Here is a 17,165-nt window from a genome sequence, read left to right on the forward strand (position 1 = left end):
ACCAGTCTCAAGTTGTACAAAGCTATTAGGTATATTGAGTGGGATGAGAAGAACCCTTTTATGTTACCATACAAAACTTGAACATTACGTTGTTGTTTTTTAAACAGTATAATGTTTTTTGCCAGAAGCAAAAAATGACATTAATGCTGAAAATTAAAATACACTTGTAGTACCAAATCTCTGATCAGATAAGCTCAAAGCAGTGATTTATGAATTTGGTCAAAAGGAACAAAATTAAAAACAAAAAAATAAAACAATATCACAATATTTATTTAATTTCATTAGAAAAAAGAGACTTACAAAAATGTAAAAGAACAATTAATACACTTAGTAATTGAATGTTATTATAGACTAGACGGAAAAACTTCATATTTTTTATGAATGAATATGTTGCCTAAAATTAACTTAATGCTAATATTTAATATATTTTACAAGTATTTCTTCTCCCTTAATACACAGATGGTAAAGATTTCTCCATTTCATTCTAAAAAAGGATACAATTAAATAAAATCTAAACTAAATTATACCAAATAATAACAAAAGATAAACATATAATAAATTATAAATTAATTAATATTTACATAAAGTAAGCACATCAGAGGTAATATATCCTTAAATGTCTATTGAATTGGAAAGGTAATGTCAGAGATTGATTTTGTGTTGATAGCATACGCTTTCATTAAAAAATTTAAAAGCGAAATTATACAACAAAATATAAAATAGGAAGATATAGGTAACCATAATTTTAACAAATGTTTGAAAAATACAGTACATTAAAAAAACTAATGAATTTCTATTAAATATTTCTTAAAAGATTACAATGTTACATCAATTTTACTATTTCAAGGATAAAACCAACCCTTTTTTACTTCATAAATTATTAATTATAGTGGACATTTAAAAAAAAAAAAGAAGTTTATTTTCAATCTTTTTATCATCCTATAGTCCAAGCTCCTTATTAGGAGAAACATAAATAAAAGAAGATAAAATTATAAAAATCGAACATTACATAAATTAGCTGTAGATATTGCATAGAAAAAAATATGATTTAATGCTGGAAGAAATGATGTTTAAGTTGTAGATAGGAAAAAAATGTTTTTAGGATGATAAAATAAAAATATCGAAGATGAGCTATTTTTAAGGCAAAACTTTCACTGTAATAAAATATTTCTGAAATAAAAAAAAATTGAATTCATCCTTGAAATAATATAATTAAAAAACAATTATTTATTTATTAAACTTACATACCACAAACATTTCAATAATATTTATGTGAAAACATACAAAAATAATTATATCTGAGTTATTGACTAGTATTCAATTAAAAATATTTGTATTTAAAATAAATATTTTTGAAGAATAAAAACTGGGGTAACCTTATTTATATATTTGATAAAATTATAAAGAAAGCTCTTGTTGAAAATTGTGAAACCAACAAAAGATGTAAACATCAGAATCAAACAAGAAATGGGTTGATAGAAGGAGATTCATAACCAGTCTAAGTAGAGGTATAGGGAAATCCAAGAAAAAATTGGGGAAAATTCAAGTAAATCAGAGTACAGTAACATTCACTTCAAGATAAAAATTGCCAGGCTATCCCTCGCCCTTGGGGGCGAAAATTAAATTTTTTTTAGGACAAATTACTGTAACATCTTACAAAAAGAACAAAAAATTAAAAACCTACACTGCTAGCCCATGCCAAATCTGAATCAACCAGTGTGCCTTGGGTTATATACCCTTGCTGCTATAGTGGTTTCATCCATGAAAAATAAATAAATCACACTTTAATTATAATTTATATTACCAAGCTTAGATAATTTACATTTTCAGGTAATATTTACACAATATTCAATTGAGTTCATTAAAATCTAATATTTACAAATTGACAAAAAAGAATTCTACAAAAATATATACAGTGTTTCGATCGGTAACTTTTAAAATGTTTGTAATAATAAGAAAGGCAAACCCGAAGATACCAAATCAGAATTAACACAATCTTCCCATCTATGTTTTGGTCTAATCTTTGGATGTTTACCTTAGAGTTAATTAATATTTTAGGGATCCGTTTGTTACTGCAACCTTATGCCTCATCGCTGCAATCCAATAACCTGAATTATATTTACCGGGTGCAGTTCCCTCGATTCAGTATAGTGTAGCCTTCTAAATTCTCTGATTAACTAATCCTTTTTCAGTCTGAATATATTACGTAATGCTTTATTTTCAAACACCTTAAGGTGCTGTTCTTCCCTTAGTGTAAGAGGTCATGTTTCGCCTCCATAAAGAACAGTGGGTAAGATAATACTTTGTAAATTCTAAAATTCCTATACTAAAAGCAATTCTTTATATTATGAAAAGAGATTAACTAAGGTTTAGTCAAAAGCCAAAATCAACACAAACCTTCCTATATCATTCTTGGTCTGGCCATAGACTTGTTTCAAAGATGACAGTTGTGGCCATGACAGAATCTGTGGCAGCCATTACTATTGTGTAAACATTTGTTATTACGGTATTACTGTTGTACTAGCAGGTCTTGCATGATAGTAGACATTACCAGTTACAGCAGTGACAACTAACTGCCACACATATCTTGACAGTGTATTGTTGGATCTTATGTTTCATATCTCCAACTTTATATATAACTGCGTGTTGTTTTCTATAGAGACACTTATGATTTTTATTTAATAATCAGTTTTTATCATTCATTCTCAAAAATAAAATGTAAGCATTTTTACAAGCATCGTCATACTATCTCAAAATTGGACAGTACTAGCACGACAGGGTACTGTCAATATTGAACAGGCCCTTGAGCATATAGCAGTCAAATAAGTGCTGCTAACTTTTCGTCTGACTCATAGCAAATTAAGAATTCATAAAGATGTAATTATATCAATTCTCTAGTCATAATATTATCAAATCAAACAATTTATAAAACACTTTATTTTAAAAAATCGTTAGGCACAGTTTGTATATTAAGTTTCCACATTTCAAATCCTTAAAGATCAATACGAAGAGTAATAGTCTTTTATAGTGAAAAAATGATCAACTTTACAACAGGAAAAAAAAAATTTACTTTATAAAATTAATATGAACATATAAATAATAAAACATTATAATATCAATCATGATATCTTCAACTAATTAATAAAAAAAAATATGGTAATAATAGCATTAGTGGACAAAATTAAATTTAAACAGCCATTTAAAAATTAATAATCCAATACCATTGGTATAATGCAATCTTCATTCCTAAAACCTAACTAAATTTTCTTTTCTAAAGTAAAGTTTTGAGTAAATTTTGAAGTTTGATGTACATATTATCAATGGACAGTTTTAAAACCCAAAAATTTTCCTACAAAACTGATCATGACATTTTCTTGGTTCTTAAGGGACTCCAACATGGTCAATTGGATGGGCGATAAAACCAATAATGGACGTTTAGACTTTAGTCAAAGACAATTTGAAGTGAAGGGTTATTCAGAATCTACTCTCTCTCAAATTTCTCAGTAACTCTCATCTCAGATCGGATCTCCGAATTTTCTTCATAATCCATCAGTCTTAAACTTCAAATCTGAACATCCATTTTTGGTTAAATACTTCCTGACTTTGAAGGCAGTATACAGGCTTAGAACAGGAGAGTTTATAAAAAAAAATAACCATCCCTTTTATTCAGCCCTTAAAAATGTGATAAAATAACAAAAGAAAACAGAAGGGTGGAAATCTGAATAAATTGTGAGGCCTGATAATACTAAACCTTCAAAAGTAAATTTGAGATATAGATTCACAGGTTGGAAACAGAATTTAAATGAATTAGACAGTGCTCTTAGTAATACCTATGAGATTAAATATAAATATGAAATTAAAATGAAAGAAACATGTATCACAAAACTAATACAGGTAAAAAAAAAATTACAACTATTACTCATGTGTAATACATATGATAAATTAGTTCACTGGAAATATATTTGAGGACAGGTAAATAAAAGAACACAAGAAACGATAAAGAAACATCACAAACTTCCAATAAGAAAAGAAATGTAAATTAGCATATATCAAAGAAAATTTAAATATCTCAGCTTTATCAATACAAAGTCAACTTATTAAGTAGAAAGATCGTAAAAGAGAACAAGAGAATGTGGTCGGAAATAAAACACATAATAATGAAATATACTCTTTAATGTGTGTCGAAATTCTAGTCTTTCATTAAGGCTTTAAAAAAAAAAAATCCAAGAGAATAATGGAAATCGGAAAAATAAATGTAATGTGATCAAATGGGGAAAAAAGTAAATAGGGTTTGTAATAAGTGGAAGAAAGTAAAAATATAGACCTAATAAAGGGCAAAAAATATAAAGTTTGAATAATAAAAAATATTATGTACGACGATAAGGGGGAAGGAAGTAGAAAGAGGGTTTTGATAACAAAATGGAAAATCAGCATCAAATATAAAAAGGAAAAATAAAAATAGAAACATAAAAAACCTGGAGGAGGTAACAAAAGGTGAAAAAGAGAAAATAAAAAATACAATAAATTAAGATCACTTCATTTCTTACCGTTCAGTACCAAAATGACCAATTTTGGGGGAATTTCATTGGATCATTTGGCAGAGGATTAAGGAATATTAAAGTATGAAGTGGAGCATTCAAGTATAGAAAATAGAAATAAAGGGGCATGAAAATGAAAATAAAATATACTCAAAGTGATAAAAAATAACGATGATGAAGTATTGATTTTTTTATAAATTTAGAATTTGGAGATAAGCAAGAGATATATATATGCATATAACAAATTTGAGCATTCTCACATTCAAATATAATGGATCGCTGAAAAATAATAAAAATATTGTTTATGCTAACAAAACCAGTTTTAGAAAGCATAATTATAAAGAAAGCGATCCATATAATGATTGGATCAGTCAGGAACGACAATTAAATATTCTTTTATTTTATGTAAAATATACTACTATGTATGTAAAATATACATATTTTAAATAAATTCAGTTGTTTTAGTATCCTAGAATTAATTTATAAATTTGTGTTCATAAAAAGTTGTTTACCGGTTTCGGAGCAGATAATGAAATCAAATTTCTAACAAATAAGAAACATCAAATCAATGTTTTCATTACACTGGCATTGACGCACTGACAGTTATCAGAATAATCAAATAAGGAATAAAATTATTATGCGGTTAGAACAAATTGATTCAGATAATGTTGCATAATAAGATATCGTAAACAAATTTTTATGTAAAAATCAGTAAACAACTTCTTGGAAACAAGAACTAAATTGAATTTATGTAAAAAAGATAATTTAAAAAGCAGTAATTGATAAAACAAAATACAGATAAAGAAAAATAACACATGCTAAAAATAAATAAACTTGTAACACGACAACTCATTAAGAGATTTTGGCTCCAATATGTAGAATGGACATATTGTTTCTTGAACAACAGCTACACAAGGAGGTGAAGGTATCAGCAAGCACACTAAAACGTCAGAAGTTTATTCTCAAAGCCACCAGAAAGCCCATGAAACCCAATATTTTTGTTATTGTAATATTACAAACATCACAATTTCTTTCTCAAAACTACAGAGTTGAATTCAATACAACTTTAAGGGATCATTTTTGTCAAAACAGTAATATAAAAATTATTAAAATTTCATTAAAAAAAAAAGAAATCTGATGAAAATTTAATTTCAAAGTTCATTAAAAAAGAAGATAAGTAAATCAAAAAACTTATTGTGGTAATGGGTAGTTGAAAAAGCATTTAAATGGATTAAAATTTTATTTCTAATATCAGTATAAAATTTTTTTATTAATTTTAATTTTTTTCTTAAAATTTAAATTGTTTTCAAGATTTTTTTTTCTTTTATGGCTGATTAAATCTTAAATTTTTTTTCTCTAAATTTGTAATCATTAAATACAAATAAATTTAAAAAACAAAACAAAATCTTTTTAAAAAGTTATTTAGGATTTTCCACTCAAGCAAAGGGTTTCCTTTACCTAAATTTTGTATGTCCTTCTTCTAGATCACCCTATCCAAGAATTGTTTCTCTCTTAGGCCGAGTCCTATCAAGGATTATTACTTTTCAATGTCCTAAGTCTACCTCGCCCTCTTCTACTATCTGCTTTCATGTTTTTTTTTAAGTTCCTCTTGTAACCTTAAATAAGAACTAAATGAAGAAAAATAAACAGTAAAAAATAAACCAGGCAAATGCCTAACAAATATAAACACATCAGCCAAGTGTGAATCTAACACTGTTAATCAATTCTGGATGTTGATTTTGTTTTTAAATGTAATTCAAATCTGATCTTCATAAACACGCTTGATAAAAATCATCTATGTTTTGGTATTCAATCAAAATTATTAATAATAATATCCCCTTCTCAATTTAACTAGATAGCAACTAACAAACTACACTGCAGGGGTAGAATATTCATCGAGTGTTACCCATTAAGGGTATTCATCATGTGTTCAATGTAAAAAGTTTAAGCATGCTAAATATCATAATTATAGGATTTTGAGCAGCCCAATTTAAAGTCTGTGTTATATGTTAAATGCAGAACTCCAGTTTTGTAACTAACCCTTCTAAAATTTTAAAAACGTCCAAACAAAATCAACACAAACCAAACACGAACTACACGCAACTAACCAACCAAAAAAACAATAGACAAAATGGTGTGGAGCTCAGCTGGTCTGCCGCCTGACGTTATTCTCCATTTAGCAAACCTATCAACCATACTAAATGTAATATCGTTTTAACGTGCTAAATGAAGGAAATATTTCTTCATTTATCACATCTTTTTACATCTAAGATGTTAAACTAAAGATCATGAATACCCCTTATACAGTGTGGTAACTATATACAAAGCTAACACACATAAAATAGTGAGTATATTAATTAAAAATGCATAAGTTTTTAAGATGCAATAATTGATATAGAATAAATGTACAATATGTACAAGAAATACAAAGTTTTCGATGTCTTCATGAAGAGCACTCTTACAAAGTATTTCGGTTGTCCTTCGAACAAACTCTAATGAACTTTTTTTGTACTTATGTTATTACAAAAAGTAAAATTAGGGTCCTTAAGGATTCTTCTTGTCTTCCATTGTTTTCTTTATATGATTTGCATTTTGCCACGTAAGACCATCACCAAAAGGACGATGAGGGGAAGGAAAGATAATGTGCAACCATGAACGATGGCTAAAAAAAAATAATAAAATAAAATGAAAACTTATACAAAAATAATTATATCTTAAATGACAGAAATTTATAGAACTGACCTTCCATCCTCAATACCAAAAAAAATTTTAAAGTTCTCTTTAGATCCATAATTATATGGATTTATGTAGTCCTGAAATTAAAAAAATTGTTTTTATATATTTGAAAAAAAAAAGTTTATCTTAGTAATAATGCATGAATATAAAATATAAAAGAATCAGATAATTGTTGTTTTTCCATGGTTGTTATGGCAATAGTCAGAGTTTACTTTCAGTTACCTATAAATAAAATATACAGTAATGGGAAGGATTATCCTTCTGAATAATAAAGATATAGCTGATTTGTGATGTACACAGATTAATTTCATTTAAATATCAAAGTAGAGAGGTGGGTGAAAGTTATCTGATATTTTTTTTCAAAGTAAAGTAGTTTTAAATGTGAGATTGATTGTACTAATATCAGTATATTTATCATTATTGGTCAGTTATATTTAAATACCTGGTTTAGAGCGGCTAAGCGTTTTGTTTCGGCTTTGTTAATATGAGCTTCAATACTAGTTTCTCCTCTAAGAATGTGCTTCGCATGCCAGATAGCTAACCAAGTTAAAGCGATAAACGCACCTATAAATAAATTCAGACATAAACTGATCTAATTAATATAAAAACTAACAGCCTTAAGTAAACATTATTTTAACATTTAAAATAATATCCAATGTTTTTAGTTGTCATGATAACCATTCAAATGATCATATAAGCTAAAGTTTTATAACAATATTAAAAAAATGCGGAATACAATAATTCCAACAAGTACAGCATAACCAACTCCATCAATCCCCATTATTGTTTTTTTTATGTATCGAAAAAAGTACAGGAAACATATAAAAAACAAAACAAAAAAAAAGTAGACGTGGGAACACAAAATTTAAACACACTAACAGACGGAGAATGAAGAAGAAAGTTGAGATTAAATAAAATTCATTTCTTTGCTCATTTAATATCATCATTATTAATTTCATTTATATTTGTCTTTCATGACTTTTATTTAATCTCAACTTTCTTCTTCATTCTCCGTCTGTTAATGTGTTAAATTTTGTGTTCCCACATCTACTTTTCTTTTTTTTTTTGTTTTATGTACGTCTGTACTTTTTTAACTCTATACTTTACAAAATTTTTATTCTTACAATTGTTACAATTTTTTATTTTTATCATTGTTTATTTTATGTCTTCCTTCCTTTTATTTATATATAATTTTCTTATCATTTAATTTTTCATAATATTTATCCTACCTTAATATACCTTATGATATCTTATTGTTGTAATGTTCTTAGTTGCTTTTTGTATCTTTTTTAGCCCTAATGAAGCCCTGCAAAGTGGGGCGAAACGTCGGACTATAAATAGTTAAAAACTATTTGTTCCTTTTTGACCGCAACCCTGACCATCTTATTATTATTATATGTTACAAAAAGTGATTAATTTCAAGAACATACCACTGCAAATAAAGGCCATAAAAAATATAGCCCTTTTTCTCCATAACATGGCTGGAGGAGGTTCAACAGGAAGTTCAGTACAAGTTGTGTTATCCCACTCAGGCTGAAAGTATGATAAAAATACAAATTATTTTGTTTACAAAAATAATTTTTTTTAATATATGTGCTCACCAAAGAATGTGGTAGGAATCAAAGTTTGTACAGCATCCACATTATTTAATTATTAGAGTAATTTAGGTGGAATTAAATATTATCCCTGATCAAGAAAAAAGTGATTTAGGACTGGTTATGAATGAAAATGAGTGGACTGTATTGGAATCTAAATAATTCAATAGTGAACTGTATGGATGGATTTGAATAACAGTTAACTTTAAATTGTATTTTTAACATATATTTTAACCAAAACAATAAAATTAAGTACACAATATTTTTTTTTTATTATTTATTTAATGTAATTTACAACTGTACGAAATAATACAATAGGTAAATATGTTGTATGTTTTATATACACTTAAAAATCTTGGGAAGGAACCACCCATTGGTGGTACTTCAAACATTAATTTAAATTAGAAGGTCCCGTGGCCATCTTCTTTTCAGACGCCTCGGAGGATTATCAGGGATTGTTAAGGATGAAAGATTAAGAATTAATGGGTTAGGATGGTTAAGGAGTTTGGAATGAAAAGACGCATATCTGTTAGTACACAATATTTAAACTTTATACAAAAAAAAAGGATTAAACTTAGAGATTGATTGTTTGTTCGAAAATTGAGATGTTCTGTTTCTATTTTTACTTTGAATAAAATTTTTGTTTTGGAATATGATAAATTAATACTGTCATCTTTTCATGCTCACTGGATGGATCTTACTTCCTCACTTTCTTTCTTTATTCATTGCCATGTCTGCCTTCCTTCTTCTCTTCTTTCATGCTTGACTCTGGTTTAGCTTAATTTTATTCACTCATTGTTCATAAGTGCAAACTAATGTATGAATTAAATGTGGTTATTTTTAATTGAATAACTCAAATATGTCTGGCAGTGCGCTATGTATAACATGTCCGACTAAATCACTCTATTGAGGCCAGGAAGATTTTTAATTCTTCTCTGTTCTGTCTTTTTAATTATGGTTGAGGACGTGATAAACAATTTATTTAATATTTGTGTACCTCAATGATTAGGGTATGAATCACAGTTCATAAGAAGTTAGAGCAGCATGTACATCATAAAGAATATTTTTAATATTTGAACCAATCTCTTCCTCCAATACTACAGTTTCTGATGGCTTTATTAGAAATCAGAATAACACGGTAGAGGATTAGTCTTAAAGGAGGTCTGATAAAGCTCTTATTTAAGAGTCAGCATCTAATAAAAATAACTTTCTTAAAATAATCAAATTTCAAACATGTTATATGAAAATCCATTACTATCCTTCTAAGGTTCCTCAACTCCACACCTCACAATTCTCTTGTAACACGCCATTCGATTCTTCTTGGACAATGGATTACTTCTTCCATGACTCTTTTAGGCATTTTTTCCGGGACACATGTATGCAACATGTCATGCCCACCAAAGGCGTCCCAGCGTAACAAAGGGGATAATATCTATATCCTGGAGCAGCTCATAGAGTTCCTTATGTCTTCTTCTTCTCCAGCCTTCATCATCCCTTACTGGCCCATAGATTCTTCGAAGGATCTTTCCCTCGAAGATCAACAGATTATTTCTATCCTGTGTGGATAGGGTCCATGCCTGGGAGGCGTGTGTTAGGAAAGGCCTAATTAGAGTTTTATACAAATGTACCTTTGTTTTCCTGCTAATGAGCTTGCTCCAGAACTGTTTTAACAGACTAAATAGCATCGGTTAGCTGCTGTGATCCTCTGCTTTATTTCAGTGGAAACATTATGTGTTGCTGTGACCTGAGATTCTAGGTAAGGAAACTCCTCCACTCTCTCAAAGATACAGCTTCCTACTGTTTCTCCTGGAATCTGGCTCCTCCGGTGTACATATACTTAATGATCAAATCTCCAAATTCATGTGACAATATTTATTTTCGTTAATTTTTTTTTCTAATGCAGTGTTACAAATGATGAAGGGAAAACAATAGTCAAATTAAAGCTCATTAAATGCACCATAAAGTGGCATATAATGATTATATTTGTAAGCATAGCAGTTTTCATAATATTTGTCAAAATAAATTTTAAAAATGTTGATTTACAATTATTTGGAAAAAATGTTTTAGAAAAACTGCATCTCAGGAAATATTAAATGTAAAGAGCTCTAATAGAGCTCAAATTTTACATAATTTAATGTACTTTAAAAAAGATATTAATTTTTTTGTGTGTGTTGTCGGTAATCATAAAGATATTGTAAAGGGTACGGCTCAAAATATTTAGTGAGGTTTATTGTTCACAGAACTACTAGTAGTTAATAGATAATTGAAATTAAACTTTTTGTAAATATGTAGCCAAACAAGTGTACATGAAGGCTAAGAAATGCTTTTATCCTTAGATGAAATTTAATCTCAGAATTCTTTTTTATTCATTAATATTCAATGATGGATATGTACAAATAATTTTACTTACAACTGGTATGATGTTTGAATTATCAAATCTAACAGGATGGCCATAAACTTCTTCGCTGATGACCTCCTTGAGCCAAACTTCTGTATACGCTATTTCATATCCGAAAATCATTATGAACAACGTGCTCAGAGATATGAAAACCATGTACATAAAAAAGTATCTATGATTATAATGGCCAACACAGTTGTTAAGCCAAGCTAAAATCAAGTTAAAGAAATTTCATTAAGTGAGGAAAATGGTGCAAGAAAATATATGGTGCTTTTTAAAAGCAAATAAAGGATACGACAATGATGATCCATTTTGAGAATACATCTATTACAAACAGAACAGTGATGAGTTCTCGGCGGTTTTGGTGAAATACACTTTTTACAAATGCTTACAGCTTCCTGAATAACAGTACCCTAAAATTATTAGACAAAATCATTTAAGCAAATTATTAAAAGAAAAAACTATAAGCATGATTATATATTAAAAAATATAATATAAACACTTTTCTTTAAAAAAAAAAAAAAAAAAAGAAAACTGACTTCAAAACAGTACACCAGAACTACTATGAAGAAAAAAATAATTTATACACAAAAGTACTGAAAAAGGAGATGTTCTTCCAGGTGGGGTTAGAATAGGCCAAAACACTATTCATCAAATTCGTACCCTCAAGAGGTTTTTTTGGGGGGGAGGAGGGTTTATTTAAAAAATGGATCCATTCAACAATTATAAAATACATTTAGAAAATGGAAAAATATCGGTCTGTGCAATTTTAACTAAAAACATAAAAAAACAAAAAAAACAATACGTTATATACTTTAAAAACAATGCTTTTAGTCAGTCAATAATTTAAAATAACAAAACAGTATTTATGCTTAAAGAAACAAAGCACTAGTAACAAACTAAAATGGCATCGATCCCTCACATGTTAACCAACTGAGCTCCTTCCAGTGTAGCGCATCATACATAGTTGCTAAGAGGTTCTCCAATCAGGTCCTTTTAATAAATTGAATAATTGTTCTGAAGAGTGGATCTGCCAACATATTTTATTTTAATGTCACAATACATGAGACAGGTCCAAGATCAGACAGGTGAAAGGTACTTTCCTTTTCATCGGAGGTACAGACCGGGTAGTTATCTATACTATCATGTATCCACGGTTTCACATTAAAATGAGTAATTAATAAACAATAGGTTTGTCATTAAAGCTATTATTTTTCTAGTATACCATAGGACAGTAGTAAGTTGGTATGTATCAAAAAGTGTTATCACACTTCTCTGATAAAATATTTGTGACTCTCGTAATTGTTTCCAGCAATTCACAGTTTTAACTCTTTGTTGCAGCCAATGAAAAGTATTTGATCTTGTGGTATGATGAATTAGTTTTATAAACAGACAAGTAATTTATTTTCAAAAGAACCCAAGTCTATAGTATTCATATTACAGTATATCCAGTGGGTCCAGGAGTCTTCCTGGGGCATACCCAGCCTCTATAATGAGAGTTTCAACATAAAGTGAACTATAATGAGAGTATCAACATAAAGTGAACTTGATTAAATCACCTCTTTGCACAACCTTACTAAATACTGAACTCATGAGCCTTCATGGGTTAGAGTGGTACAGAAATTAAATTATTTTCATTAGTTCTCTTGGCTACTGTTTTGAAGAATTTTTGTTCGATCAATTCATTGGGTTGGGTGGACAAACTTACTAGATGAGCGTGGATGCTCACCTTGTTTAATCATTGCTCAATACAATTTCTTGGTAATTGTAAATACCAAAAACAAGATTCTAGTATTTTAATTTACTTAAATCAGTCTATTTCTGTTAGCTGAGGTGTGTTATGTAATTAATTTTGACTTATATCTTTATATTTAATGATAAAGAATAAAATATACAAGTAAACATATGGATTTTTAATAAGTTAAATTATTTAGAATAAGAATAAATAACTCTCCTTAAGCAGGACATCACTAACTACCTTAGGAGGATATCCTGGCGATGTTACGACTCCTTTATAATAATGAAATAATGTGTTCCACTTCAGCCAATTTCCAACTATGACCAAAACAATGGCTGCATTAGGATTCTTATTCCACCAATAGGGAAGGCCAATAAAATATGCAATTAAAATTACTGCCATCATTATCAGAATTACACAAACTACAAAAAACTGTAAGAAGACAATGCGTTTAGTTAAAGGGTAATATAAAAATATATATATAATAAATTAATGTTTTTATTTTCACTTATCTATAAATAAAATTTAGAGTAATGGAAAGTATTTTGATCATGAAAAATTTCAAATCTGAGATTTTAACAGAAATATATGTTTTAAAGTCCACCGAGTCAAAATGACCAAGTCTTGTAAAATTGTCTGTGAATGTGTCTGATTGTGTGTGTATATGGACAGCATGGCTCAAAGATAAAAAGTTATGACAAACTGAAATTAAATATTTAAAGTAGATATATAATCGGAATGTTACAATAACGTTTTCTTCAAAATTGACTTACTGGTATCTATTATCAATTTTATAATTTTTAATTATTTTTTCAAAAACAACTTACATATCAATGTAAAACTAAGAGGTTTTTAATATAAGCTACGTGTTATCTTGATTAAAAACATTTGACAAGATTTAAATGGTGAATTTTCAAAAAAACTTCATCTCTAAACTACCATTAATTTTGTGTCATTTGCAATAAGTAACCATCCCTCATTTTTAGCAGTAATAAAAAATAGATAAATATAAAATATGAAAGAATTTGATAATTAGCTAAAGGAAAAAGCAAATGGTTTTGTGTTTCCATGGTTATTATGACAGTGAAATGAAATAGCCTTTTATTTATGCAAAAATTAAAAATCATACAAAATACAATATAAACATTTAAAGAATATAGAAATATATTTATATATATTAATTGACAAAACATTAACTTCTATCAATTTTCTTTCCATTTTTCTGCATCCTTTCCTGCATAGGCCAACCCTTTGCAGGAAAGATAACAGTGAGCATTTTCCGGAGTGCCCTATTAGGAGGCGAGTTCTTTCCATTTCTCCTTCCAGACATCCCTGTCCCTAGCAGCGTTCCACCAGAGGGGCCTGCCATCCTCTTGATCATATCACTCCATCTTCTCTTTTGAAGGTTCCATGGAGTCCATTCTGTGGCAATTTTTGACCATCTGTCATCTTTACACTAAAGGAGATGCATATTTCCGTTTGCTCAATTTTGTTATCTTTAATGTGTCAGCGAGTCCTGATTATGACAATAGGAACACGAAATGCACGTTTGTCGACAATTGTGTGATGCACGCACAAATTACTTTTATATACAAATTAATATTATATACGTACAAATAAAAATAAAATAAAACGATAGAGGGCACATAATATGACCAGAGACATGGCCGACTGTTAATAATAGCTGGTCAAGTTACACAGAGCAGACTTAAATTGGAAAAAAATTAATGTGAATTCCAAAACATTCAGTGCAAGAATTTTAAGATAACAATATTCCACCCACGCTGATGAAAGTCTATAACTTTGGGCAAAACCTTGATACACATTTAAATCAGTATTAAAACTTAATGAAAGTTTTTTTTACTTTTTATTTTCATCCACACCTGATTTAATGATATTTACAATCAGCAGATTGCCAGACTGTTACATTAATTAAATAACCAGTATGTACGGCATAAGGAACAACAGAACCCAGTGATACCTCTTCTTTATTCTCATCCACATTATTTTTAGTTTCCTCAGGCATGAGAGTCATGGCCATTTGTTCTTTAAACTAATTATGGTGTCCCAGTAATTTTCATAAAAATGCTAGTAATAAGTTGATATGTATTCAGAAACCATTGGAATCTTTAAGTCAGTATGTTTAATACTGTTAAATATATATGTACTATGGTACTTAGGTAATATATCGTAGTTTTAGATTAGAAAGCTTTTAGCCATTAAATGTGAGTCTGTTTAGCGTTTCCATAAATCTGTGTGTATAAACTGGTTTTATAATGTGTATGTGTTTAATTATTGTCTTGTTTTTAATTTGGTGTATCATCTGAGCAGTGAGCATAATTAATTTAGTTTTAGGTTGAATGACTGACGTTTTTCTTAATATGTGGTCGCTATGTCATTTTCTTGTCAAATGTTAATTGGAGGGCAAGTTCCTTTTCTCAGGGTAAAAGTAATATCTTAGAAGTTTTCATTCTTTGGTTGAATCTTCAATAGTTGGCACCAGTCTTGTAACTTTAGTAAGTTTAGTGAGGCCTATATTGCATTACGTTGTTATTATGTAGTAATTCTCTTTGAGTAAAATCAAATTTTAATATATTTTCCCTCAAAACTTCGCAATATTCAAAACGTGTTCCACTTGCCACATACCACTTTCTAATACTGTCTGTCCAATGGATCAGTATACTGAGTACTTAAGCAACTAAAGTTGATCAATTTTTTTCATACAATTTTAAATTTGAACAAGGGGTATTTCCTCCCCATACTTTTGTAACAGCTTAAATTTGATAAGATTTTATTGATTCAATAATGACATATTTCTAAACATTTAACTTTCATAATAATTTTTCACTCTCTAAGTGATTTTGGTAAAGTTGCACATCTCCAAACTGCCTTGCCAACAATTTGATGTGACAGGTATTAGATTGAATTCAGAAATGGATTACATGTTGATTACTGGATTGCAGTTTTATCTATGTGACAGGAGTTGGAGTGACCAAGAACTAAAAGTGGCCACATTTTATCCTCCTCAAAGACCACTAACATCATGAAGAGTTGAAAGTAACTTTTTAAAGATTAAAAAAAAAATCTTGTTTTTGGCACGATGAAAAACCTTTATCTACAAATAACTAGCTGCGGGTAACATTAATAATAGTGTCGCTGCTCTAATAAAAATATAACCATAGTCTTCTTTATCGAAAGATTTTCTAAACTTTCTCAGAATATTCCAAAATAATTGACATCTTGATACAAGAAAATTTTTGGAATGACAGTTGATATATACTTATTATAAATCTTTAGCACCATTCTATTTGCAAGCAGAGGTTTTCCTTTCATGTGGAAATTCATTTTAATGATCATCTTTGGAGAGTTTGTTGTAGGAACAGGGATGCTATACTTAGCACCAAAATCATTGGGAAAATCATATTACACTAATATTGAATTATATTGTAATAGAAAGCAATCTATAAAAGCTACAAGCAGTTTTGGCTGTAAAAATTAATTTTAAATCACTTACCGGTCCAAGAAATTTAGTAAAATTATCAACTACACTAAAGATTGGTTCCATCAATATATCAGAGAAATAATTTGAGTCTAAATGTTTATTAAAAAAAAGAGATTTGAAGCATAGCTCAATGTTTCCCCAATGCCAGAAGATTCGAGATCTAAAATGTCAATAACATTAAATAAACCATAAAAACAGGGAATGGAGAGTTCACTTAACAATAATTTTATTGGTTACCTAATATAATTATACATTTCAAAAATGGACAGAACCATGATCGTTGTTCAATATTAACTTATAATTAAATAAAAAACAGTTTCTCATATTAATTATTGCAAATTTTCATCCAAAAACATTTTGAATTGTAAATTTTTGGGCAACCTCCAACCCAACATATACAATAACCTACCACGTCAAGATAATCGAAAAGGTTGCCGGCTGATATAAATCGATTAAGAACAAAGATGAATATAACTTTACAAAAACTGTTCATGTGTAGTATTTGTTGTTGTAATATGACAAAATTATGAAAATATTATAAGCACGATACGGAAATATCATAACAACGAGATCTTTTATCGAATCTCTAATACTGTCATTTATATGTTAATAAGACAAAAGATTAATCGATTAGTCGATAATCATTTAAATTTGTTGT

General features: G+C 28.8%; 1 protein-coding gene across 1 annotated transcript; it reads right to left on the minus strand.

Annotated features, from left to right (window-relative positions):
- Positions 1–249: 249 nt before the first annotated feature.
- LOC106692558 (palmitoyltransferase ZDHHC16A) lies at positions 250–16,894 on the minus strand. Its single transcript, XM_014438567.2, has 9 exons — positions 16,745–16,894; positions 16,520–16,667; positions 13,246–13,437; positions 11,563–11,680; positions 11,280–11,476; positions 8,705–8,807; positions 7,717–7,838; positions 7,281–7,351; positions 250–7,200 (listed from the first exon to the last, which is right to left on the minus strand). The coding sequence occupies exons 1-9, from the start codon at positions 16,780–16,782 to the stop codon at positions 7,083–7,085; spliced, it is 1,107 nt and encodes a 368-aa protein (XP_014294053.1). The 5' UTR covers positions 16,783–16,894; the 3' UTR covers positions 250–7,082.
- Between the last annotated feature and the right edge of the window lie 271 nt (positions 16,895–17,165).

The sequence above is a fragment of the Halyomorpha halys genome, unplaced genomic scaffold (genome assembly GCF_000696795.3).
Source record: "Halyomorpha halys isolate HHAL.00 unplaced genomic scaffold, Hhal_1.1 Scaffold60.1, whole genome shotgun sequence".
NCBI lineage: Eukaryota > Metazoa > Arthropoda > Insecta > Hemiptera > Pentatomidae > Halyomorpha > Halyomorpha halys.